A 25,342-nucleotide genomic window follows, 5' to 3' on the forward strand; every position below is an offset into this window, starting at 1 on the left:
AAGAAGTAACAGTGTCAGTAAAGTGTTGACATTATTGATGATGACCCTAGCTGATGTGTTACTGATGTAGAACCGTGTGTGTGATTTCCCTTTTTTCTTATTGGCATGTGGGTTACTGGATGACTTTAATTTTTGCAAAGCCCTGAGATAAACCAGGTCATAAGGAGATTGAGTTCCTCAGAGCCTGCCCCTTGAGAATCCTTGCCTAGTTTGAGGCATTTAACCGTCTGAGCTATTTCTCTCTCCTGATCTTCATCTTGGGGGGGGTGTGTAATACAGAATATACATTTTCATACTCATAGCACAACCCCCCCCCCCCCACCTATACACACACTTCATTATTTGAAGGAATACTGACAGTGAACGTTTAAACTTGTGTGCAGGAAGGAAAAGATTTTAAAAAGATAAGGGAAGAGCATGTCAGGGAACCCCCCCCATGTGTCTGGTCTCAATAAGTGGGTCCTAGAGAGGTGTGGCACATCCCCCCCAACCCCCAAAAAGGAAAGTAAGGAAAACACGCTTATAGGCCCTTGGTTGCCATACTAAATTTTTATAAAAATCATTTAACACTATTACGTATATAATGGCAAGGAAAATAGAAAAACTCTTTGGATTTTTTGAAAAAAAAAAAACAATCTGATTACATAAGTAATATATTGTAAGAAAGTATTGTTGCACATAGAAATATTTATGTTGATAAAGTTCTTTGTAATTTCCTCCTTAGGTACACCCATCCCAACTAAAGGTTACTACTAACAATAAGGTGTATATTTGCATTTTTTTATCCTATGTGCTGATTTCAATTCTTACTATAATACCATTTGGTAACTTGTTTTCCTCACTTCATTTATCTTAAATATTTTTCCTATTAATAATAATTAACTCATTACCAAAAGGTTTGTTTTTTTGTTTTTTGTCTTTTTAGGGCCTCACTCATGGTATATGGAAGTTCCCAGGCTAGGGGGTCGAATCAGAGCTATAGCTGCTAGCCCACACTACAGCCACAGCAATGTGCGATCCGAGCCACGTCTGTGACCAACACCACAGCTCACGGCAACACTGGATCCTTAACACACTGAGTAAGGCCAGGGAGTCAGATTCGTTTCATCTGAGCCATGATGGGAACTCCCTAAAGGGTATATTTGAAAGAACACATTAAATGTGATTCTTCTGGCAGATGCCTATAGTAATGGTATATATTAAATTACAGTCAAACAAACAAAAGATTGTATGTAATACTATTGTCCCTGATCATTCTCTGTAGCAGAGATAGCATAGCAAAAAGTTGCTTTTTGATTTTTATTTGGTGGTTGCTGATGTTAATACAGTATTCTTATGCTGACTCAGGACGGAGTTGCATGTTAGCAAATCTACAAGGGAAGAGAAACACAAATGATTTTATGTAAATAAAAACAATGAGAAAGGGTGGTATATGTTTCTTTCTAACAGATTATGTGGTCATGGAGCACTTTTTTCAAAATGAGGGGTTTTGGCGCAGTGGGTGAGTTAAGTGCTAATGAGGATGAAGGAGTAGGAAGAAGATGGACTCCCAGATGGTTGGGCTGCTGCCACTGGGACCAGAGGAAGCACCACCCGAATGTATGCCACATCCTTGTTTGAGGGAAGAAGGTGCCTTGTGGAGGCATAAAGGCTTCTGGAGACCTACATCTAACTTAACCTTCAGGAAAAGTTGATGAATTGAGATAGAAACCATTCATTTGCCACCTAGAGTTTTTCTTCTTTGTGAAGAAGTTGAATATAACTAGGACGGTTATCATGCCTCCTGTAACCTGAATCCTGAAAGAGCACTTCCTGTTTAACTCTTAACAATAGGTGTCCATTTATGTGATATTTGATTATTATAGTAGTTTTATATTCTGTGTTATTAATTTTCTTTTCCCCTTCTCTCATTCATATGTCTATTGTTTGACCGTGCCTTAAGAAATTTTTTGTTTGTGGAAACAGCAGACGGCGCTTAGTCCCACAAAGCAGATATTCTGCCAACCTTGTTTTAATATTTTAGTGTTATTTTAATGTTAATATTTTCACAGTGAAGTAAGTAATGGTAATTAGCAACTCATTTATAGTGCCTCTTTCAGTGTTCAAGCAATAAATATCTTTTTAAAAAACCTTTAGGCCTCGATGGGTGGTTCCAGTTTTGCCGAAAGGGGAATTAGAAGTGCTTTTAGAAGCTGCTATTGATCTTAGTAAAAAAGGTAAGTTTAAATGGTGTTATACTTTCCATAATGTATACTACTAGATATAGTTTCACTTCATCCCTGAAGACTTTACTGTGTAATTCCTACACTAGAACATTTAACTAAACTTTCTTACTATGGCTTAGAATTTGTACATAGAACAAGGGTTCATATCCTTTGGACAGCCTTCAAGGATAAGGATGTTGGTGAAGTCTCTGATGTTATACATAAAATTTGTATGTATTCATATTTAAAACTGTATAGCTTATGTGTTGATTATTTTTAATACACAGAAAAGGTTTGAGTTTTCTTTGAAAGAAAAAAGACTTGAAAGATGACGTCCTATTTTTTTTTAAATCAATAAAAAGGAATTGTGTTTTCTTGTTTAGACGTGAAAGTTTAACTTTGAAGTTAATTTATTTTTCCAGTGACCTTGGTCATCTGTAGATGCATTGAATTCTCTTAGCAAAGAAGGGCTACTCTTGTAATATCTACTTATTTTTAAGGCTTTGGATATAAAATAAACAAGAGTAACATTTCAGTTTTTGAAATAGGGTAGCCATGGATATGTTCTCACTATCAGTAGGCATTGTCAGAATTGAAAGTGATTATTGTAAAACATACAGTCTTTAGTACCTTGCTTAAATCTGTCTCATTGCAAGGGTAAAATTTCCTTTGTCTTAGAATTATTACCCTCCTTCATTTGAAGAACGTGTCTTTACACCTTATTAATCTTATGAAAGCAAACTAATGAGCTATGAAAGTGCATTGTTTTCCACCACTCAGATTTCTTTTGCTCATTTACACATTTATTCATCAATTCAACAAATTTTTTTTTTAAGGGCCACACCCAAGGCCTATGGAGCTTCCCAGGATGGGGTCCATTGGAGCTACAGCTGACAGCCTACGCTAGAGCCACAGCAACGCCAGATCCGAGTCGAGTCTGCAACCTACACCACAGCTCTTGGCAATGCCGGATCCTTAACCCACTGAGCGAGGCCAGGGATCAAACCCGCAACCTCATGGTTCCTAGTTGGATTCGTTTCCGCTGCACCACGACGGGAACTTCTAATTTAGCAAATTTTTGAAGACTCCTGTCCTAGACATGTTTTAGGTCCTGACTCTACAATGATAGGTAAAAACACATAATGGTATTTCATGTAGTATCATTGACATTTAATTATCATGGACATGTAGTTCCCCCTCTACCCCTGTATTTCCTCTCTGGGACAATGGCTTGTTTCAGATTTTTCAGAGTATTATACTGGGTTTAAGTGTCATCTCTTTCAGATGACCAAAATCAAGTGGTACTTTATATACAAGTTGAATGGCTTTTCATTTTGTCATCAAGAGTTAGATTTTTGTGTTTGGGCACACATGGCTTTGTTGGGTTTCTGAAATCAGATGAAATTAAGCTGAGAGAAGAAGCATAGATGATGAGACAGTGAAAAAAACTAATAAGGAAGATGATAATTTGTCTTTATTGATGAAACTCTTCTATTAGAATAGTATAATTGTGTATAAGTTTTAAAGTTTGTTTTCAGAGAATAAAAAATACTGTGAAGTATTTAGATCCCCATCACATGGTACTCATAACCATTTTGTATTTAAAGTCCAGAGTTATAATTTGAAAGAGTGTCAACTCATCTTAGTATTACTTGACTTAATGTTATACAGTGACGTATTTTTGAAATTCATTGAAGGTTACTTTTGTTTCTGAATCACTTCCCTTTTTGAGTTATGGATAAATGCTGTGAATTTTTTTCCCAAGCTAGTCTGCATTGTTAGCTGTTATTGAATATTTTACAGTTACTATCTTTTATCATATAGTTGGACATTGTAAGACAACCAGAAAAAAATACTTTGTTTACGTTAATTTTTCTCCCCTTTTTCTTAGGCCTTGATGTTAAAAGTGAAGCATGTCAGCGATTTTTTCGAGATGGGCTAACAATTTCTTTCACTAAAATCCTTACAGACGAGGCAGTGAGTGGCTGGAAGTTTGAAATTCATGTGAGTCTTTCATTTGAATTTTAAAAATCAGATTTACTGATGACTGTTTTCTTATTATATATAGTATATTTGGTTATATATTTGATCCATTAATAAAATTAAAGGATTTAAAAATGAGAAATGTTTGAAATACCTTTTATAAATTATAATTTTTATTGGAAGAAAGAAATCATTTAGAATGAGTATGAGATTGAGAGTTAGAAAACATTGGTTTACTCTGTCTCCTTGATTCTCTAGTGCTTTGTGACTTTTGGCAAGTCACCAGATTTCATTAAAAACATGACGGTTAGTTGTGAAATGCACCACTCACTCATTTTATGTGCCACTAAGGAAGGAAAACAGCCAAGATGGAGAATCCATAATCTGGGACACAAAGGTTCAGTGCAGATAAATTTAACATGCAAAAAGATAGTAAAGAAATCTGCATGTTTCAACTGTAGCACCTGGTAGAGGAGGAGAAAATCTAAATCTTTTTTTTTTTTTTTTTTTAAAGGGCCCCACTCGTGGCATATGGAGGTTCCCAGGCCAGGGGTATAACCAGAGCTGTTGCTGCCGACCTACGCCAGAACCACGGCAACGCCGGATCCTTAACCTACTGAGCAAGGTCAGGAATCGAACCCACAACCTTATGGTTCCTGGTTGGACTCGTTTCCGCTGTGCCACAATGGGAACTCCAGGGAAACTCTAAATCTTGAAAATGTAAACCACAAGCCAGTATTCAAACAGCTTTGATGCCTGAATTTTGAATTCAGAATTACAGTTGTGATATATAAGATATCATAGAGAATTTAAAGTGGTCTCAGGTTGGTTGTGTTCCCAAATGACTGGCAGAAGCCAACACAAATCTGTTCTACAAATGCCTTCAGTCTAGGTAAATGTACTATATATTGATTATAAGATACAATCAGATTCCAGAGATCTTAAGTGAAAAAAATGTGTATTTTTAGATTGATGAAGTACCTTAATTACTCCAGGTCTCTGCTCCTTGTTTACAATAAGGAAATAAGGTCCTAAGTTGTGAAGAAGTTATTTTTATGCCCTATGAACTATTTCTCAAACGTAGCCATAGGATAAAAATACCAATATCTTCTAATCCAACATGTAAGTTTATAAGTATAGAATGGAAACTTTGGGAATGTTATCTGACATTTGCATTGAAGCTTAGGTAGCACACCTACCCCATCTTAGATAATTGATAACTGTTTAGAGTGTAGACTTGCCTCTAGTTTAAAAAATTGCATAGAGAAAGCAGTGGTGATTTGCATCTTATCTGTGGACATAGAGCAGTGCCTGCTTCATTTCGTAAGCCATTGCAAGTGGATTTGAAAGTAGGTACTATATAAATTATAAGGTAAATGTTAATTTGTCTTTTTGATAAATCAATTTGATGCCAGTATTAGTAAAATTAAACATAACTCAAATGATCAGCATAGAAAAATTGAGAGGTCATTATTAATATTTAATTTATTAAAATAGGAAGCTATATCTAGTTGCATAACTGCATAGTTTTGATCTCATTAATCACCTTTCTCCTTTCTATAACAGAGGTGTATTATCAACAATACTCATCGCCTGGTGGAGCTATGTGTGGCCAAGTTGTCCCAAGACTGGTTTCCACTTCTAGAACTTCTCTCCATGGCCTTAAATCCTCATTGCAAATTCCATATCTACAATGGTACCCGTCCATGTGAATCCGTTTCCTCAAGTGTTCAGTTGCCTGAAGATGAACTCTTTGCTCGTTCTCCAGACCCCCGATCACCAAAAGTGTGTTGGTTTGTTATTTTCAAAAGTTACATATTTACAGTTGTTTTGCTCTGCTACAGAATTAAATAATCTGAACTTGCTGTTAAAATGGAGATGGGTAATTTTATATTCCTTTTAAAGGGATTTTGCAATATTTTGTGTTTTGGAATTTTTTAAAGTATTTTTGGCTTTTTCCATTTAGTTAGTCCATTATCTTCTGCCCAGCCCCCTAGGAAATAGTTATAATTTGAGTTAGTATGAAACAGAATATATTTTTCCTTTTAAGTAAGAGTAGAGTAGGAGATGACTTCTTTGACCATGGCCTGTCTAATGTATCATAAGAGTAAAACTATGGAAATTACAGATGAAAGCAAAATAGTAAAATATAAATATCAATGAAATATAAAGAGTATACATAAATTTAAAAATTCTCCAATTAAATTTTCTATGCCAGCATAAATAGAATGTGCATTAAAAATGTATTCCTAAACTGTACTTCTTTTAATAAATATTAAATAACCATGTATGGTTTTTAAATTTTAGAATTTAGGGAGATAGTTCTAATATTGATGGCCTTATTTTTAAAAAAAAGGATAATTTAAATTTATATATACAGTGTTTGGTTTATTCTGTTAAAAGTGGAAATCATCAAAATATTTTGAACTTAGATCTGAGATTTCCTTATATTTCCCAAGGTTCACATTCTTGCCACTTTCGAGCTCATTTTTGTTTAAGTCAAATTAATTTTTTTTTTTTGTCTTTTGTCTTGTTGTTGTTGTTGTTGTTGCTATTTCTTGGGCCGCTCCCGCGGCATATGGAGGTTCCCAGGCTAGGGGTCCAATCGGAGCTGTAGCCACCGGCCTACGCCAGAGCCACAGCAACTCGGGATCCGAGCCGCATCTGCAACCTACACCACAGCTCACGGCAACGCCAGATCCTTAACCCACTGAGCAAGGGCAGGGACCGAACCCGCAACCTCATGGTTCCTAGTCGGATTTGTTAACCACTGCGCCACGACGGGAACTCCTTTTTTTTTTTTTTTTTTTTCTTTCAAATTAATATTTAATTAATGGAATTCTCCAAAATATACCTGTATCTTTTTAAAATTTTACTCACGTTTTTGCTCTATAGGTCAGTAATAATCTGTAAGAGACTCAAAGGGAATGAATTTATTTAAGATGGCTTCTGGTTGAAGATATTTTTACATCTTTCCCTGTAGTCTAGCTTTTCTTGAGTATTATACATTTCTTAGTATTCCTAATTCAACATACACTGCAGCTAAAAACATATAGCTTTTAACTGATTACTTTGTGCACATATACTATGTTATATATATTATATATAGCTCTTGAGTATATCTACCTAATAGTCTCATTCCAGTTACTGGAGAAATAAAAAGACATTACATAATAAGTATGTATTTTCTTAGGATTGCTGAATGCTAAAAGGGAACTGGTGAATTAAATGCTCAGCTTTTTAATTGTTTTGATTTAGCCTTTTATGGCCACATAACAAGGTAGGGAAATACTATAATGAACTTAACAGAGATATAGTAGTTGATTTATTAGAAAATTTAATTTAGATTCTTATAAAAATCATATCAAAACTCACTGTAAACCAAGTATAACGGAAAAAATAAAAATCTTTAAAAAAAAAGCTGTATTGTCTTTTTAAAGCAGTTACCTTTTACTTAGCAGTTCCCTTTATCCTGAACATGTTTTCTGTTTGTTTGTTTGTTTTTAAATAGCCATATAAATCATTTTTGCTTAAGACTTAAGTAGAGAAAGTGCCTGTTTTTCCCCCTCTTGATTTTACTTCCCTTGGTGACCTCCAAAACATAGCCTTATAGAAGAATACAAGGACTAAACAGTTGTCTTGGGGACATGAATTTTTAGATACACTTGATTCTTCTATCTATATAAGCTTTTAATTCGTTTTTAATTTTACACATAGGCATTCTTTAAACCGTTGCCTATCCCAGCTCCATTATACTTGGGAGTTCCTTGCTATCCCTTAGGGAGAAGGTTGAAAGATAATCAAGTAGTCACACGAGTCAGCAAAAATCATCGACAAGCATGTTCTAGTTAGGAGCAACAAATATAATATCACAGATGAGTTTTTAATGGATAGGTAGGTCACTTGTGGGCTTTAAAATCATTGTATTTCTAGGATATTTACTTACTTAAAACTGCAACAAAAAATAAATTCAAATAATATCTTAGGTCACCAAATATTTTTTTTTTAAGAATCTTTTTACCACCTTAAATTTTTAAAAATAGAACTTCAGATAACAAGGTATTCTCATAAGATAGGATCTCTGAAATAGGAGCATCTTCTAATTTCTGTTCATTAGCTATATTGGTACAAAAACAGCTGTGCCCTTGTGATCTAATCCGTACTGCTACTTATGCATACTTCTGTCTCACAGCCAGCATTACTGTGCACTATATGCAGTATTTCGTGGGGGGTTTTTTTTTCAAATATGGTTTTATATAACAATTTTCTTTTATCGAATTTCTTGTTTCTAGTATGTTTCAATCAGGAGATTACTTTAGATAGTATTCTCCCACCCCACTCCCCAATCAGGAAGTTAACTTTTTTCATTAACTGTATTACAGGGTTGGCTAGTGGATCTTCTCAACAAATTCGGCACTTTAAATGGGTTCCAGATTTTGCATGATCGTTTTATTAATGGATCAGCATTAAATGTTCAAATAATTGCGGCCCTTATTAAGTAAGTTATGTTTTAAAATTAATCTTCAGTGAATTACACAAATTGTTACTTAAATTTAAATGCTCGATAAAAATTGAGTTTCTTTTTTCAGATATGGTTTCTTTCCTCTTTAGCTAATAACTTTTTTTTTCTTGATGAATTTTACTACATTTATAGTTGTACAATGATCATCACAACCTGATTTTATAGCATTTTCATCCCAAACCCCCAGCCCATCCCCCACCCCCCCAACCTGTCTCATTTGGAAATAAGTTTTTCAAAGTATCTGGTAACTTTGATTTTTTTTTTTTTGTCTTTTTGCCATTTCTTGGGCCGCTCCCACCGCATATGGAGATTCCCAGGCTAGGGGTCGAATCAGAGCTGTAGCCACCAGCCTAAGCCAGAGCCACGGCAACTCGGGATCCGAGCCGTGTCTGCAACCTACACCACAGCTCATGGCAACGCTGGATCCTTAACCCACTGAGCAAGGCCAGGGATCAAACCCGCAACCTCATGGTTCCTAGTCGGATTTGTTAACCACTGTGCCACAATGGGAACTCCTGATTTTTTTTTTTTTTTTTTTAAGTAATAGAAATAGTTTGCATTCATTCCTAGCTGATTGTAAGAAATTAAATATTGCCTTTTTTATTTCAGACCATTTGGACAATGCTATGAGTTTCTTACTCTGCATACGGTGAAAAAGTACTTTCTTCCAGTAATAGAAATGGTTCCACAATTTTTAGAAAACTTAACTGATGAAGAACTGAAAAAAGAAGCAAAGAATGAAGCCAAAAATGATGCTCTTTCAATGATTATTAAGTCTTTGAAAAATTTAGCTTCAAGAGTTCCAGGACAAGAAGAAACTGTAAAAAATTTAGAAATATTTAGGTTAAAAATGATACTTAGGTAAGATACTTGCCTCTTAAAATAATTATTTATGGACTGTTTAGAATCACATTTAACACTGAATTTCTCTTACAGATTATTGCAAATTTCTTCTTTCAATGGAAAGATGAATGCACTGAATGAAGTTAATAAGGTGATATCTAGTGTGTCATACTACACTCATCGGCATGGTAACCCTGAGGAGGAAGAATGGCTCACAGCTGAAAGAATGGCTGTAAGTCCTTTGATGCTACTTTCATGAATAAGTATCTTCCTAAGGCAAAAATTAGAATAGCTCTACTTGAGTAATATTTGCATTTTAAAGAAAACTTTGAAATCCAGAGATGTTTGGATTGATTTACCACTGTTTATCCCGAGAACTTTTTGTAATAACCTGGTTTAATATTTGGTATATTCAGTGATATATAATTGTTTGATGAAATGGGTAGCTTAGCTTCGCACATCTATGATAAATTTATGGCTAAATGTAGGTGTTCTGAAGTAATTGTTTTTTATATTTTATTTTATTTTTTAGTGGGGGTTGAAATGGAGTAAATGAAGGTGATTTAGACAGTAGATTGGGTAGTATCTGGTATCTACTGAGTGAAGTGGCCTATTCATTTGACCAATTCCATTTGAATTTTTTAAAATAGGAAATAGTTACTGGAATAAGATATACATGAATTAATGTTTTATCACCATTGTAAGAATTGCACTTAAGCACTTAAATTTATATCATTTAGATGTTGAAAGTTTAGGAAACTATTTGCCAGATATTTGCATGTATTATAGTTTAAAAATGAATAAAAATGCCAGTTAAATATTGGTTAAATACTATCTGGCATATGGAGGAGACATCTATAAAAGAACTATTTTCGATCTCAACAAGACATCAGTTTAATGGGGAGGACAATGATTAGAATGTAATAAAAGGTATAAAGAAGGTGCCTAGACCTTGGCCCTGTGTTATGGGATCAGGTGGTAGACATCTAGTTTTGTGTAAGTGATTTCTCTTCACCTCGTGGGAAGTCAAGCATGGAGCTACCCTGAGTGTGGTTTGAGGTCTGGTTTTGGCCCTTGAGTTGTTGCCAGGCCTAGGTGAATATAGAAAGTGATATTAAGTGTTGAGAAATCTCTGTAGCAATTTAATATTGCCATATTTTAATTGTATTTTACAAAAATATCTACCTGCAGTAGATTAGCAATAAAAATAGATCTTTACCAGCCAAGAAGTGTACTTCTTTCTCTGGTACATTTTGGGGCTAAGTACTTTTTATTCTAATTAATAGACTACTGTAAAATCACATAATGTAGACTATTACCTTTGTGTTCTATCTTGAGTTAGTTTTCTTTTGTTGCTTTAAATATTAAATAATTGCCTGTCAAGCAACATACTGTAGTGTTATAGAACACAGACTTGGGAAGCTTGTAGCCGTGATTCACAGTCTGGTTCCAATATTTAAGAGTCCATTTACTTTTTCTATAATAGGGTAATATAGCACTCATTAGGATTGTTTGGAAGAGCTAATGGATAAGGAATAATAGTGTAATTGGTAACAAAAGAAAAAATGGAAAGGATGCCTATTCACTCAAAGCTAGTATAAGGAATCTAAAGATCTAAAATAGGTCCCATACCCATCCTACCTAAACCATGGTGATTGCTGCATTTAAGTAATAATTTTTTGAGTTAAATGCTGGAGTAGAATCTTTTCAATGATTTCACCATTTCTACGTCATGGAATCGTTTCTGTATGTGCAAAATTGTTTAATGAAATGGTGATTTTTCGTAATTTTGTATCAAAAATATATAAGCATGTTACATTAGTGCATAATATTTTGAGTTTTTAAATTCCTACTAATGTTAAAAGTTCAAACAATACTATATATATATCTTTAAGAGCTTTGAAACAAGTCTTTAAATTCTACTTAGGAATGGATTCAGCAGAACAATATTTTATCCATAGTCTTGCGAGATAGTCTTCATCAACCACAGTATGTAGAAAAGCTAGAGAAGATTCTTCGTTTTGTCATCAAAGAAAAGGCTTTGACCTTACAAGACCTCGATAATATTTGGGCAGCACAGGTAAGGAATTTTAAATGGTGGCTATTTGGTTTGTAAAAGAAACATACTAAAAACTAAAAAAATAATAGTTATAATGAAATGGGATAAAGGGTTACATTATTTGACTTTTAGTATGATTAAATGCTTATTGTTTATAATAATCCTGTCAATCTTTCTGAAATAGCCAGTAATATTTTTTAAATAAAAATATTCCGGAGTTCCCGTCGTGGTGCAGTGGTTAACGAATCCGACTAGGAACCATGAGGTTGCGGGTTCGGTCCCTGCCCTTGCTCAGTGGGTTAACGATCCGGCGTTGCCGTGAGCTGTGGTGTAGGTTGCAGACGCGGCTCGGATCCTGCGTTGCTCTGGCTCTGGTGTAGGCCGGTGGCTACAGCCCCGATTCAACCCCTAGCCTGGGAACCTCCATATGCCGCGGGAGTGGCCCAAAGAAATAGCAAAGAGACAAAAAAAAAAAAAAATTCCATCATCTACTGACTGTATTTGGTAAAGGTTGACAATTTGTAGGTGGTTTTAAATAAGAGGCAAACAGTAAAATAATAAGGGATGTCTACTCTCATTGGTTTCTTACTAAACATAAAACAAAACTCCAGTGTCAGGAGAGTTAAATCACTAGATTATTTATAAAAACTTGTAATAATCCAAAGTATTAATAGCTTTTAGAAGGATAAGTAAACTTTTTGGTTTCACAGCTAGAAACTAGGTGATTCCTTTGATTATCTCAATAACAAGTTTCTTTTCTTTTCTTTTTTTAATTTGTCTTTATGCCTTTTCTAGGGCCGCTTCCCTCGGCATATGGAGGTTCCCAGGCTAAGGGTCTAATCGGAGCTGTAGGCACCAGCCTACGCCACAGCCACAGTAACGCGGGATCCGAACCACGTCTGCGACCCACACCACAGCTCATGGCAAAGGCGGGTCCTTAACTCACTGATCAAGGCCGGGGATCGAACCTGCAACCTCATGGTTCCTAGTCGGATTCGTTAACCACTGCACCACAACGGGAACTCCCTCAACAACAAGTTTCTATTCATATCTCAATAACAGGTTTCTATTCACGGATCACTTGGGAAGTATGGATGAGTTATAGATTACAGAGCTTTATTTTTTGAGTCTGTAGAAATCAAGAAAACATTCAGTTGTGCCTTTGAGTGCTTGAGGTTCTAGTTTGAAATAATACCACTGGTGTGCCTTACTCTTCTATTTGCAGTGTTAAAATTGGCATGTTAAATTCAATAAACGCTAATAAAAGTTAACATGAATTCCTGCAGTCTACATTAACCGTGTATATCAAGAAATCGAATTGTCAGGGAATTCCCTTCGTGGCTCAGTGGTTAACAGACCCAACTAGGATCCATGAGGATGCAAGTTTGATCCCTGGCTTTACTCATTGGGTTAAGGATCCAGTGTTGCTGTGAGCTGTGGTGTGGGTCTTAGATGTGGCTCGGATCCTGCGTTGCTGTGGCTGTTGTGTAGGCCCGCAGCTGTAGCTCTGATTTGACCCCTAGTCTGGGAACCTCCATATGCCGCAGATGCAGCCCTAAAAAGCAAATAAAGAAAAAAAGAAATTGAGTTGTCATGTTTTAGATGGCAGTTCTCAAATGTTTAAAACATTAGGAATTTTCAGCAGAGCTCCTTGCCTGCCTGCTTACATCTCTCACAAGCGTCCTATCTTAATAAGTCTATGTCTTGCCTAACAAAAAAAAAGAATGAAAAAAAATGTTACAAATTTTCTTGGGAGTACTTGATCTTTTTTTTCCCTTTTTTCCCTTTTTTTACGGCCACACCCGCGGCATATAGAGGTTACCAGGCTAGGGGTCGAATCAGAGCTACAGCTGCCGGCATACACCACAGCACCAGACCTGGGACCCACTGAGCGAGGCCAGGGATTGAACCCTCATGGATACTAGTGGCATTCATTTGCACTGTGCCACAGCGGGAACTCCGGGAATACTTTATTAATAGTTGTCCACAGACAGGATATACTACTTATTTGCTGTTAATTTTAGCATGCTATGGTTTTCTTTTGTTTTTTTTCAATAGGCAGGGAAGCATGAAGCCATTGTGAAGAATGTACATGATCTGCTGGCAAAGTTGGCATGGGATTTTTCTCCTGAGCAACTTGATCATCTTTTTGATTGCTTTAAGGTAATTGTTAACATAGTATAGTAATCTAATTTCATTTTTAATAGAATTAATTCATTGGATCTGTGAGTAGCCCTTAGCTAACATATACTTAAATAGAAATCATTAAACAATTTCTGGTATAAAGTAATTGACCATTGTTTTGTTTTCCAGTGAGAATTTGATGTTCATTTTTATATTAATAGCCCTCATAAATGAGGGTTTTTTTTTTTTAACTCAGGTTGTCAGTTGAATTCCTTTCCCCTAGCAGTTTGTGTTTTTATTATAAGTGTAAGTGAACTGTAGGACTGCAAGGAAGGAAGATTTTTTGCAGTGAAAAATAGTGAACAGCAAGAATTACCAGTACCTTGGTAGTCTGGGGTGATATGACCTTGGTAGTCTGGGGTGATATGTACAGGCAAATTGGAAATGTAATGCATGAAGTTAATGGAAATGTGATTGATAAGGTAGCCTAAGAGCTCCTACCCTCTATCTGCATTGGTGCCATTATACACTTTATTTTTTTTCTTAATGGCCGCTCTCAGGGCAAATGGAACTTCCTGGGCCAGGGATTGAATCTGAGCTGCAGCTGTGGCAACACCAGATCCTTTAATCCACTGTGCTGGGTCAAGAATTGAACCTGCTCCCCATCAGCTACCCGACCGACTCATTACAGTTGGATCCTTAACACACTGCCCCACAGCGGGAACTCCTATCATGTATTTTTTAAGGCCGTGCTGTCAAGTGGTCTTTCTAGTTTTCTAGCTTTCTAGTTAATAGTGCTCTTTCTAGTTACTGGTATTGGATTTGTAAAAGCCAAATGATTGGTGAATTTGTAGATTAAGAACACAAGACCTTATGGCAGTGTTTACAAAGAGGCCTTCTATTAACAACTGGCATTAAATCACAAAGATACAAATAACAGTTATGCTGACTGCTGGTGGGAACATAAATTCCTGCAACCACTTAGGAAGATGGTTTGAAGTCTCTGGAAAAGTTTAAAATTCTCATGACTCATCAGTTTGACTTTTGAGTATGTACTCTAGAGAAACTCGTGCTTATATACACCAGCATACATATTCACATTTGTAGGAGGATTATTTGTAATAGCAAAAATTTGCTATGTAGGATGGATAAATAAATTGTACAGTGTTCATATAACGGTACACTCACAACAGGAGCAAATTTGAGCAATTCTACCACAAGGGTGAGTGTAATAAACAGATTGAAGAAAGAAATGAAGTCGCACAAGAATTCAGATACCATGATTGCATTAGCATAAACTTTAGAAATAGATCCAGCTAGCTTCTGGAGTGATGCTTACCATGTGTTATTTTTGACCTCAGTAATAGTTACATAGGTATTTACATTATGTGCTGTAATGTGTGTATTTGTATCTTTCTTGATGTATATTTCAAAATAGAAGAAAAAATACTAATTAATGGCTTCCACCCATGGCCAGTTAACTCTTGAGTTGCTCGTTATGGGGCCTGGGAGTCTGTATTTTAAGCAAGATTCTCAGATGAATCTAAAGTACATTAAAGTTGTAAATCATGGGGTTCCTATCATGGCGCAGCAGAAATGAATCCGACTAGGAGCTGTGAGGTTGAGGGTTCGATCCCTGGCCTCACTGAGTGGGTTAAGGATCGGGCGTGGCTGTGGCTGTGGCATAGACTGGCAGCTGCAGCTCCGATTAGACCCCTAGCCTGGGAACCTCCATATGCTGCAGATGCAGCCCTAAAAAGACAAAAGACCAAAAAAAAAAAAGAGTTGTAGATCACTACCTTTGGGAAAATTAACTTTAAAGTACATCAAAGGCAGCTGAGGAAATAATAGAATCTTTTATGGTGGGTACTCTAAAGTTAATTGCCATTCATTTTTAATCTTGAGATGACATATGAAATGATGATAGATGACCAGTTAAGACCATGATAGGAGGAGGAAAGAGGTTGATTGTTATTACCTTCCCTGGATCCTCTTCTAGGGGTGGTCTAAATACAGTAATAGTAATAGTCTAAATGTAAAAATAATTCCATTATCTATGCTCCCCCCTCCCCCCACCTTGGCTTCATAGAAGTTAATCAAGCACTTAAGTTACTTGGTAACAAGCACTATATATTTTTTTTTTGTCTTTTGTCTTTTTTGTTGTTGTTGTTGTTGTTGTTATTTCTTGGGCCGCTCCCGCGGCATATGGAGGTTCCCAGGCTAGGGGTCCAATCGGAGCTGTAGCCACCGGCCTACGCCAGAGCCACAGCAACGCGGGATCCGAGCCGCGTCTGCAACCTACACCACGGCTCACGGCAACGCCAGATCGTTAACCCACTGAGCAAGGGCAGGGACCGAACCCGCAACCTCATGGTTCTTAGTCGGATTCGTTAACCACTGCGCCACGACGGGAACTCCCATAAGCACTATATTTTGACGTGTTGGTGAAACTAGCGTTCTTATGGAGTGTGTCTCAAAACGTTCTGCTAAAGATGACTCAGAGGATCTAGTGGTGCCACAGCTGCAGCTCAAAGGAAGCATGAAGTCCAGGTCACTTTGTAGTTCCTCACAAAGTGTAACTGTGACCAAATGATTTCAAAACGTTTTGTTTGTTTGTTTTTGCTTTTTAGGGCCACACTCGCAGCTTATGGAGGTTCCCAGGCTAGGGGTTGAATCGGGGCTACAGCTGCCGGCCTATGCCACAGCCACAGCTGTGCAGGATCCAAGCCATGTCTGCGACCTACACCACAGCTCACAGCAACGCTGGATCCTTAACCCACTGAGTGAAGCCAGGGATCAAACCCGCATCCTCATGGTTGTAATAGTTGGGTTCATTAACCACTGAGCCACGACAAGAACTCCAGAATACACAATTTTTGATAGTCTGCTTGGTTTGAAATGTTACCTCATTGTGATATTGATTGTTATGTCCTTGATCACTAATGAGCATCTTTGAACATCTTTTCATATGTTTCTATTCACCTTTTGTGTGTGTGTGTGTGAAAAGCCTATTCGAGTCTTTTGCCTACTTTTCCCCTATTGGATTGTTTGTATTTTTTCTTATTGGTTCATAGGAATTCTTGACAAAGTATGAATGCTAGTGCTTATCAATTCAAATGTTGCAAATTGCGGTTGTCTTATGGTGGGTTAAGGATCTAATGGTGGCTTTGGATAAACAAATGTTCTAATTGCTTTCACCTTTTCGTATGTAATGATTTTAGTATATATGTCTTAGAGATGAGTACATGAAGAAAAAATTCACAATATTGTTGTCATACCTGAAAAATAATGATTTAATATTTTCAAATAATGTTAAAATTTCCAGTTGTCTCAGATTATAATTTATTTTTGAACTTAGGATCCATAGTTTTTCGATCACATATGTCTTTTAAGTCTGTCAGTTTACAGTTTCTTCCTTTGTCTTCCTTTGTATTTATTTATTTACTTACTTACTTGCTTTTTAGGGCTGCACCAGGAGCATATGGATGTTCCCAGGCTAGGGGTCGAATCGGAGCTAGAGCTGCCAGCCTATACCACAGCCACAGCAACACAGGATCAGAGCTGCGTTTGTGACCTACACCACAGCTCACGGCAATGCCAGATCCTTAATCCACTGAGCCAGGTCAGGGATCAAACCCGCAACCTCATGGTTCCTAGTCGATTTGTTTCTGCTGTGCCTGTTTTTATTTTTTGAAGAAACTGGATTGATTATTGCTTTGCTGTATATCAATAGTATGCTACTAAGATTGATTTATTGTTGTTCTTTTACTGGAATACATCATTGCTGATGATGTACTCTTCCTTGGGCTTTAAAATGTTCTGGGTCTGAGAGCAATTAGAAGGCACAAGTGGGAGACTGAATCTAAGGCAGTAGCTTTCAACAGGAGGCTGTTCTGCCCGCTAGAGACACTTGGCAATATCTGGAGATATTTTTGGTTGTCACAGCTGAAAGGAGGAGATGCTACTGGCTTCTAGTGGGGGTAGAGGTCAGGGATGCTGTTAAACATCCTACAGTACAGGTGATAATCCCCTCACAACAAAGAATTTTCCAGTCCACAATGTTGATAGTGCCAAGATGGAGAGACCCTGATCTACAGTACTTAACTCTAAATAGAGATCCCTCCCACCCCCGCCCCAGTGTTTAAATTTGCCCTATCTTAAATTCTTTGTTCAGCGATGTTGTTTTCCTGATGAATAGAGTTTATCCAGTAATTTTAAGCAATGACCATATCATTTAAAAATTTTTTTCTAGGCCAGTTGGACAAATGCAAGTAAAAAGCAGCGAGAAAAGCTACTTGAGCTGATACGTCGTCTTGCAGAAGATGATAAAGATGGTGTGATGGCACACAAAGTGTTGAACCTGCTGTGGAATCTGGCCCATAGTGATGATGTGCCTGTAGACATCATGGACCTGGCTCTCAGTGCCCACATAAAAATACTAGATTATAGTTGCTCCCAGGTAAGGGTGTGCCGCCTTGGACATTTTTTGTGACCCTTCTCCTTCACAATGAGGATGGCTTAGATATAGAATAGTTGCAGTTTTTTCTGATAGTACTTTCAAAGTGATCTTACTTCATGTAAGTCAGCCTTTCTCTTAGGTCCTTGTCTAAGCTTTTGTGTATCATCTAAAAGCATTTTAGGAGTTATTTTTTGTGGCACAGTGGGTTAAGAATCCAATGTTGTTAGTGGAGCAGCTCGGGTGGCTGCTGTGGCATGGGTTCCATCCCCGGCCTGGGAACTTCCACAAGCCACAGACGCAGCCAGCAAAGAACACAAACAAAAGCATTTTAGTCTTCTTGGTAGAAAGACAGTATAAACAAAACAGGTTATATAGCAGTGATACGTGTCACGTGTATGGTACTAAAATACTAGTTTCAAACAGATTGTAAGATATTAAAGCTGGAGTTCCCTGGTGGCCTAGCAGGTTAAGGATCATGCATTATCACTGCAGTGGTTCAGGTCACTGCTGTGGCATGGGTTCCATCTCTGGCCTGGAAATTTTGGCATGCCGTGGGCATGGCCAAAATGAAAATTTTTTTTTTCTTTTTTTTTTTTTTTTTTGCCGTTTCTTGGACCGCTCCCACGGCATATGGAGGTTCCCAGGCTAGGGGTCGAATCGGAGCTGTAGCCACCGGCCTACGCCAGAGCCACAGCAGCACGGGACCCGAGCTGCTTCTGCAACCTACACCACAGCTCATGGCAACGCTGGATCCTTAACCCACTGAACAAGGCCAGGGATCAAACCCACAACCTCATGGTTCCTAGTCAGATTCGTTAACCACTGAGCCACGACGGGAAGTCCATGAAAACTTTTTTAAAAAGATAATTAAAGCCGATTATGGATTTTAGAGCTGTAAGAGAAGTTGGGTTTCTTTGTGTATAGGGAAGTTAAGAAAAGTTAATAGAATTTCCTAGCTGGTAAAACATTTAGTGCCTTTCTAATGAACAAATCACACAACTTCTGCACATTCTAACTTGTAGCATGTGTATCTTTTAATTCCTGGTAAAATGAATATTGCTGAATAACTAATTTCCTACTTACTAAAACTGTTGCTTTGATGAACTGAAATTTAAATAAGAACTAATAAGCTCAAGTGGGTGTTTTTAACTATGCTTACTTGTGACAGTTCATTAAGTATTTGGTTATATTAAATAATGATAACCTTAAGTTGAAATTATTTCATCAGAGACATAAACACAAAATGAAAATAATCTGAGTTGAACATCGTTAGGTACACAAACTTGTTATTTCTGATTACTGTTGACTTAAGGAGTAAAGTAAAGTTTGAGAAGTTAAATATATTTGAAATAATTGCGATTTTATAACATCAATTTTAACTGCTTATACCTTTTTCTGTCCCTTTCTCTCCGTGTGTGTATATGGATATATCCTTATTTTGAATTTTGGTGATTTTTTTTTTTCTTAGTTGCTGTATCATTATTTTCTTTCTGAACTTTCAGTGTTTTTACTATGCTAAAAGGAAACCCATACAGAGTAACAATTGGAGTTACATGTTATTGCTGGATTTTTTAACATGGCAGAATCTCTTAAAATACTGGATAATGCTAAATCCCCATCTTCTGGCAACTTTTAAAATAAAACTTTATGTTAGTGTGCCTTATACTTTTGTGTAGATATATTTGAATCTATATCATGTTGAGTTTTTATAATGGTATTTTACTTTTGAGTTTTGAGAGAATACATGAAATAAAAACATACTTAAAGCAGTTTTTATTGTTAAACTCTTTACCACAATCACAACATAATGCTTATGATGCTAATCTTACAAGAAAAGCTCTATTTTATAGTTCTCAAACTACCTTGAAGGTGGAATTCCCCCAAGTATTGATCTATATAAAACATTGAAATTGTATTTTAAGGACCGTGACACGCAGAAGATACAGTGGATAGATCGCTTTATAGAAGAACTTCGTACGAATGACAAATGGGTAATTCCCGCACTGAAACAGATTAGAGAAATTTGTAGTTTGTTTGGTGAAGCACCTCAAAATTTGAGGTAAGACTTTTAACAGAAAATTTCAGTATTTCAATTTATTTTAGTGAAAAGAAATGGCATCACTTAATAAAAGCAAATTTTGAAAAAGAAAATTAGAGTGGGGTGACAGGCTTAGGCACAGATTAATTTCAAATAAAAGGTTTTCTTTATCATATACACCTCTTTGATTTTATTGATGAGGAATTAAGACACAGTTTAGTGAGAAGTATCAGAATCAGAATGATAATATTGCCTTCAGGTTCTTGGTTCAAAATTAACCTATTTCCAACAAGTATGCCAGAGAATTTTAATGACATGTGTTGTATCTATTAATCTCATTCCTCATTTCATTTATTTATTTTATTTATGTCTTTTGTCTTTTTAGGGCCGCACCCATGGCATATGGAGGTTCCCAGGCTAGGGGTCTAATCAGAGCTGTAGCCGCCATACTACACCACAGCCACAGCAACTCAGGATCTGAGCCGAATCTGTGACCTACACCACAGCTCACGGCAGCCCCAGATCCTCAACCCACTGATTGAACCCGCAACCTCATGGTTCCTAGTCGGATTCGTTCCCTCTGTGCCACGACAGGAACCTCCCTCATTTAATTTTATTCTTCCTGCTTTGTTTCCATTTGTCCAGTGTCTGCCCTTATCCATATTATATATTTCTTTTAGACATTTTTCCATAATTAGTTCATTTGGAAATAATATGTTTTATTAACTTTGAAATGTCATACTACAGAAGTTTATGTTTGGCCTACTATACACAATGCCTTTTAGTCTTTCTCAAATGAATTCATTTGTCCGTTGCAGACAGACACAGTAGTTCTCATACTCCCCCAAGGAACGGTGGCTTCATCTTGACTAGAATAGTAAGGGTAGGAGAGTTTGGTTTCAGTTCGGGTGGAAAAATAGATTGGGAAGGAACTAGAGAGAGTCCTTCTTGGTGATACCTATGGACAAACTTAGCTACAAACCAAGTGTGCCAGAATGCCTTGAATGGCTAATGAATAAAATTTTAATGAAAGCACTTTGATTAAATTCTTAACTACAGTTACAGCATAGGCTTTGTGCTGCTCATGTTACAGGAAATGTTTTCTATTTGATAGTCCTGGAAATAATAAAACTTACAAGTGCTTTGATGCTACTTATAGTATAAGAGAGGACATCAGTCATTGATCTTTTTCATGTTGTGAAATTGGAGAATATTAATGCATACTTTGTAAAATAATAATGGAATTAATGTATTTATTTTTATTTTTCTTGTCTTTTTAGGGCCGCACCTTTGGCATACGGAAGTTCCCAGGCTAGGAGTCAAATGGGAGCTGTGGCTCCTGGCCAGATCTGAGCTATGTCTCCACATACACCACAACTCACGGCAATGCCAGATCCTTAACCCACTGAGCAAGGCCAGGGATCAAACCTATGTCCTCATGGATACTAGTTGGACTTGTTACTGCTGACCCACAGTGGGAACTCCTAATGTCTTACTTTTGAGGCATTATTTCTTTTACATAACTTGATATTCTCATTAAAGTAAATAAATGGCCAAAAGTTAATTCTATTATGAAGGAAACCATTTTAAGTTTTTTAATTAGTAGCTAAGAATTTAGACTGTATAAGCTCTTTTGATTACAACAGAGTTTAATTGCCTAATTATATTGTTAAGTTCTTCTCGTTTCAGTCAAACTCAGCGAAGTCCCCATGTGTTTTATCGCCATGACTTAATCAATCAACTTCAGCACAATCATGCCCTAGTTACTTTGGTAGCAGAAAACCTTGCAACTTATATGGAAAGCATGAGACTGTATGCTAGAGGTATGTATTGTAAGCTAATAGGAACTATGGGAAATAACAGCAATTTCCCTTCCCAGCATTTTTTTTTCAATTAGTTATGTTAGAAATGACAACAAATGTATTTTTAAAGATGCAAGATGGTTGGTTTTATAAATCGTGTTTCTTTATGAGCTTATGATTCACCTTTATTCCAAATCCTACATACCTTGAACTCCAGGCCAGCTTTTCAAGGCTCTTAGTACGTGCCTTTCCCACTCTCCTTGTTAAATTGATTTCTTTTTCTTCCCTGCCTGGGAGCTCTGCCTGCCTGTACTACAGTTGGTACCTTCCTAGGTATGTACTTGACTCATTTTCAGCCTTTGTTTCCTTACTACCACCACCTTATCTTTTCAAGAAAACTTTTGTTTAAGTCCATTCTTGCAAGTAGTTCTTTTATAATCCTAAATCCATGTTTTATAAGTTCTTTAGTTTTGATGAATTAAAAGTTTTGAAGAATAGAGATCTGAGGCTAGTAGAATTCACGTGTTTACATTGGTTTTCAAAGGTGAATTTGTTGTAACATATTAGGATAAAGATCTCCGTGATGTCAACAGTTTTTAAGTGCCTGCCGTATGTGAAGCTCTGTTGCAGTGTGCTTTTGCCCTCTGACAATTGTGTCTGAGTCTGTGTGCTGGAGTACAAATGGGTTCTTAGTACATACTCTTCTGTCTTGTGCCAAGTTCATAGGCCCCTTCCCAAAACTGTCTTGTAGGCTCAAGCTTGTTCCCATAGCCATAGAAAGAAGACTTTATATTACCAGAGAGATAGAATTAAACATGGTTGCTGAACCACCACTCACTTAAACATGTTACAGTAGGGTCTGCAGAAGCCTATATATGTGTGTTAAAAGTGAGAGCATTTCTAAAACTCATTATTATTTGAAGAGTTAGAGTGGACTCTTGGCATCGTTGAATAAATCCCAACCAAGGTGCTTGTAAATCAGAAGGGTTTGCTTAACACTTACGGGTACATAATACATTACCATATAAATTTCATATAAACATAATTGAAAAATTAAGTAGCTCTCAGATACCTGTAGTGTTTTTGTTGACCCTGTTCTTCCATTTACCACTGTGGGCCAGCTGAGTTCTCCTAGGTACTAGATTGCAGAGCTAGATAAGCAGTCTAAGCATCAGGCAGCTAGGCACCAGGCAATAATTTATTTTATCATTTCAGTCCCAAGTGCCTTCTGAGTGGCATAATAAAATAATCAGGGCAGTATAAGCATGCAGCCATAAAATTTGTTCTGTACCAAATGCAAACAAAATCTGAGAGAAGCATAAGATGTTTGCACGTAAGAACTCCCAAGCATCTGGGCTCGGTTTTAATGTGTGACGCAGATTCTTTGTTATGATGTCACCTCTTACTGGTAACAGAGCCCTAACAGATGCCAGCGCAGGCCTTCCCCCAAAATGGAGCCTTAATATAAATTAGATGTTCTGCATTGCTAGTTTTCACTTCATTTGCATGTGGTATTTCATTTAATTTCATTGTCAGAGGTTGAGAACCCTGCTGTTGAAGGCTGTCAGGAGATGATAACAGTTTATCCTCGCTAGAGTTTTCTGCTCCATTGTAGTAAAAATTCTGCATGAGTCCTTGCTTCATCTCAACTTCATGGTCACAAGAACATCTTCAGTCTACAGTTTCCCCTTCTTACATTATCTGTATCTTCACAAAGTAAGAGATGTGAATCTATGTGGTTAGATTGCCTAGATTTGAAACATGACCCAACATATTAGGTGTTTGACCTTGAACAACTTGTTTATCCTAGAATAATGCCTGGCATATAGTAAGCCCTGGAATTTTTGCTGCTATTGGTATGTTCCCCTGATTTTATTTTATCTTGAGAGGGAGGCAAAGGAGAAAAAATAGCTTTATTGCTTTGCCAGGAAAAGGAGGGTCACAGTAGACTGATGCCTCAAAGATTGTGCCCCCCTTAGGAGAGATTGGGAGGTGGTTTTATAGTTGGGGGACTGAAAAATAGGACTGCAGATAAGGATCAGGGCAGAGGCAAGCTTGCATTGTTTTCAAAGCTGGTGTTCAGTGGCCTGGCGGTCTTCCTTCCAGTGTCTGAACTTACTGAGGTTCAGGTTCTTTATGCCTCCGCCCAGAAGGAATTCAGCGAGAGAAAAAGTGATAGGCAAGAAATAGATTTATTAAGATAGGACATTTGTGAGAGATGCAAGCAGGCTGGCAGAGAACCTCTGCTGCTCCCCTGATTTTATTGACACCATACCTTCTGTTTGTCCTAACTAACTTTGATACCTTTTTCTCCTTGATTATACTGCTCTTCTGATTATTAATGATCAGCCTCCAGATACTTACACATCTCTAAAGCTAGTAAAGTTTTCCTATTAAAACAAACTTTTCACAGCATTTAAATAACCAACTTCCAAACTTGGAATTCTAAAATAAATTATGTTTTAGCCTCTGTATGATAGAAGTGTTGCATGGATTCCATTAGGTATGAGACACTATTCAGCAGAATAACATCAGGCTTCCAGTGTATTGGTATTCTCAATTTCTGATAAGTATTTCAATAATATTAAGTATTGAATGTTTTATAAATTGAATGCCCATGTTTTATCTCTACTAATATCTTCAGCTTGGGAAGGGGGATGTTGGCATTTCCTCAGTAGTATGGTCAGCTGATTCTCTTATTTTAACATTTAGATAAAGTAATGAACTTGATAAAATTTTCTTCAGTATTTACTCATATACCTTTATTATTAGTGCCTTCAAGCACTGGTGCTTATTACCAAATCATTCTTTAAAAGTTTTTCATACACATAAAACAAAGTATAAAACCATCTTCCAGGAGTTCCCATTGTGTCTCAGTGGTGATGAACGTAACCAGTATCCATGAAGATGCAGGTTCAATCTGGCCTCACTCAGTAGGTTAAGGATCTGGTGTTGTCATGAGCTGCAGTGTAGGCCCCAGACGTGGCTCAGATCTGGCATTACTGTGGCTGTGGTGTAGGCTGGCAGCTGTACCTCCGGTTTGACACCTAGCCTGGGAACTTCCATATGCCTCAGTGCAGCCCTAAGAAGAAACAAAACAAAACAAAATCCACCATCTTTCAGGTTTTTTTTTTTTAATGATTTTTATTTTTTCCATTATAGCTGGTTTACAGTGTTCTGTCAATTTTCTACTGTATAGCAAAGTGACCCAGTCACACGTACATACATACTGTTTTGTACATATCATGCTCCATCATATGTGACTAGATATAGTTCCCAGTGCTATACTGCAGGATCTCATTGCTTAT

The 25,342-nt window shown here is 36.9% G+C and overlaps 1 protein-coding gene across 4 annotated transcripts in view; it reads left to right on the forward strand.

Moving 5' to 3' along the window:
• The window catches only part of USP9X (ubiquitin specific peptidase 9 X-linked), a 131,407-nt gene that overhangs the window by 36,645 nt on the left and 69,420 nt on the right, over positions 1-25,342 (forward strand). For 2 of the 4 annotated variants that reach the window (XM_047765208.1, XM_047765211.1), the window contains exons 4-14: positions 2,137-2,216; positions 4,096-4,208; positions 5,754-5,972; positions 8,570-8,685; positions 9,319-9,570; positions 9,646-9,784; positions 11,480-11,632; positions 13,670-13,774; positions 17,988-18,194; positions 20,117-20,253; positions 21,907-22,055. In XM_047765208.1, coding sequence (XP_047621164.1) covers positions 2,137-2,216; positions 4,096-4,208; positions 5,754-5,972; positions 8,570-8,685; positions 9,319-9,570; positions 9,646-9,784; positions 11,480-11,632; positions 13,670-13,774; positions 17,988-18,194; positions 20,117-20,253; positions 21,907-22,055 — 1,670 coding nt within the window. The remainder of the gene's footprint in view (positions 1-2,136; positions 2,217-4,095; positions 4,209-5,753; positions 5,973-8,569; positions 8,686-9,318; positions 9,571-9,645; positions 9,785-11,479; positions 11,633-13,669; positions 13,775-17,987; positions 18,195-20,116; positions 20,254-21,906; positions 22,056-25,342) is intronic. The other 2 variants (XM_047765209.1, XM_047765212.1) reach the window with 1 other exon arrangement.

This window comes from Phacochoerus africanus, chromosome X (assembly GCF_016906955.1).
Source record: "Phacochoerus africanus isolate WHEZ1 chromosome X, ROS_Pafr_v1, whole genome shotgun sequence".
In the NCBI taxonomy this organism is placed as follows: Eukaryota; Metazoa; Chordata; class Mammalia; order Artiodactyla; family Suidae; genus Phacochoerus; species Phacochoerus africanus.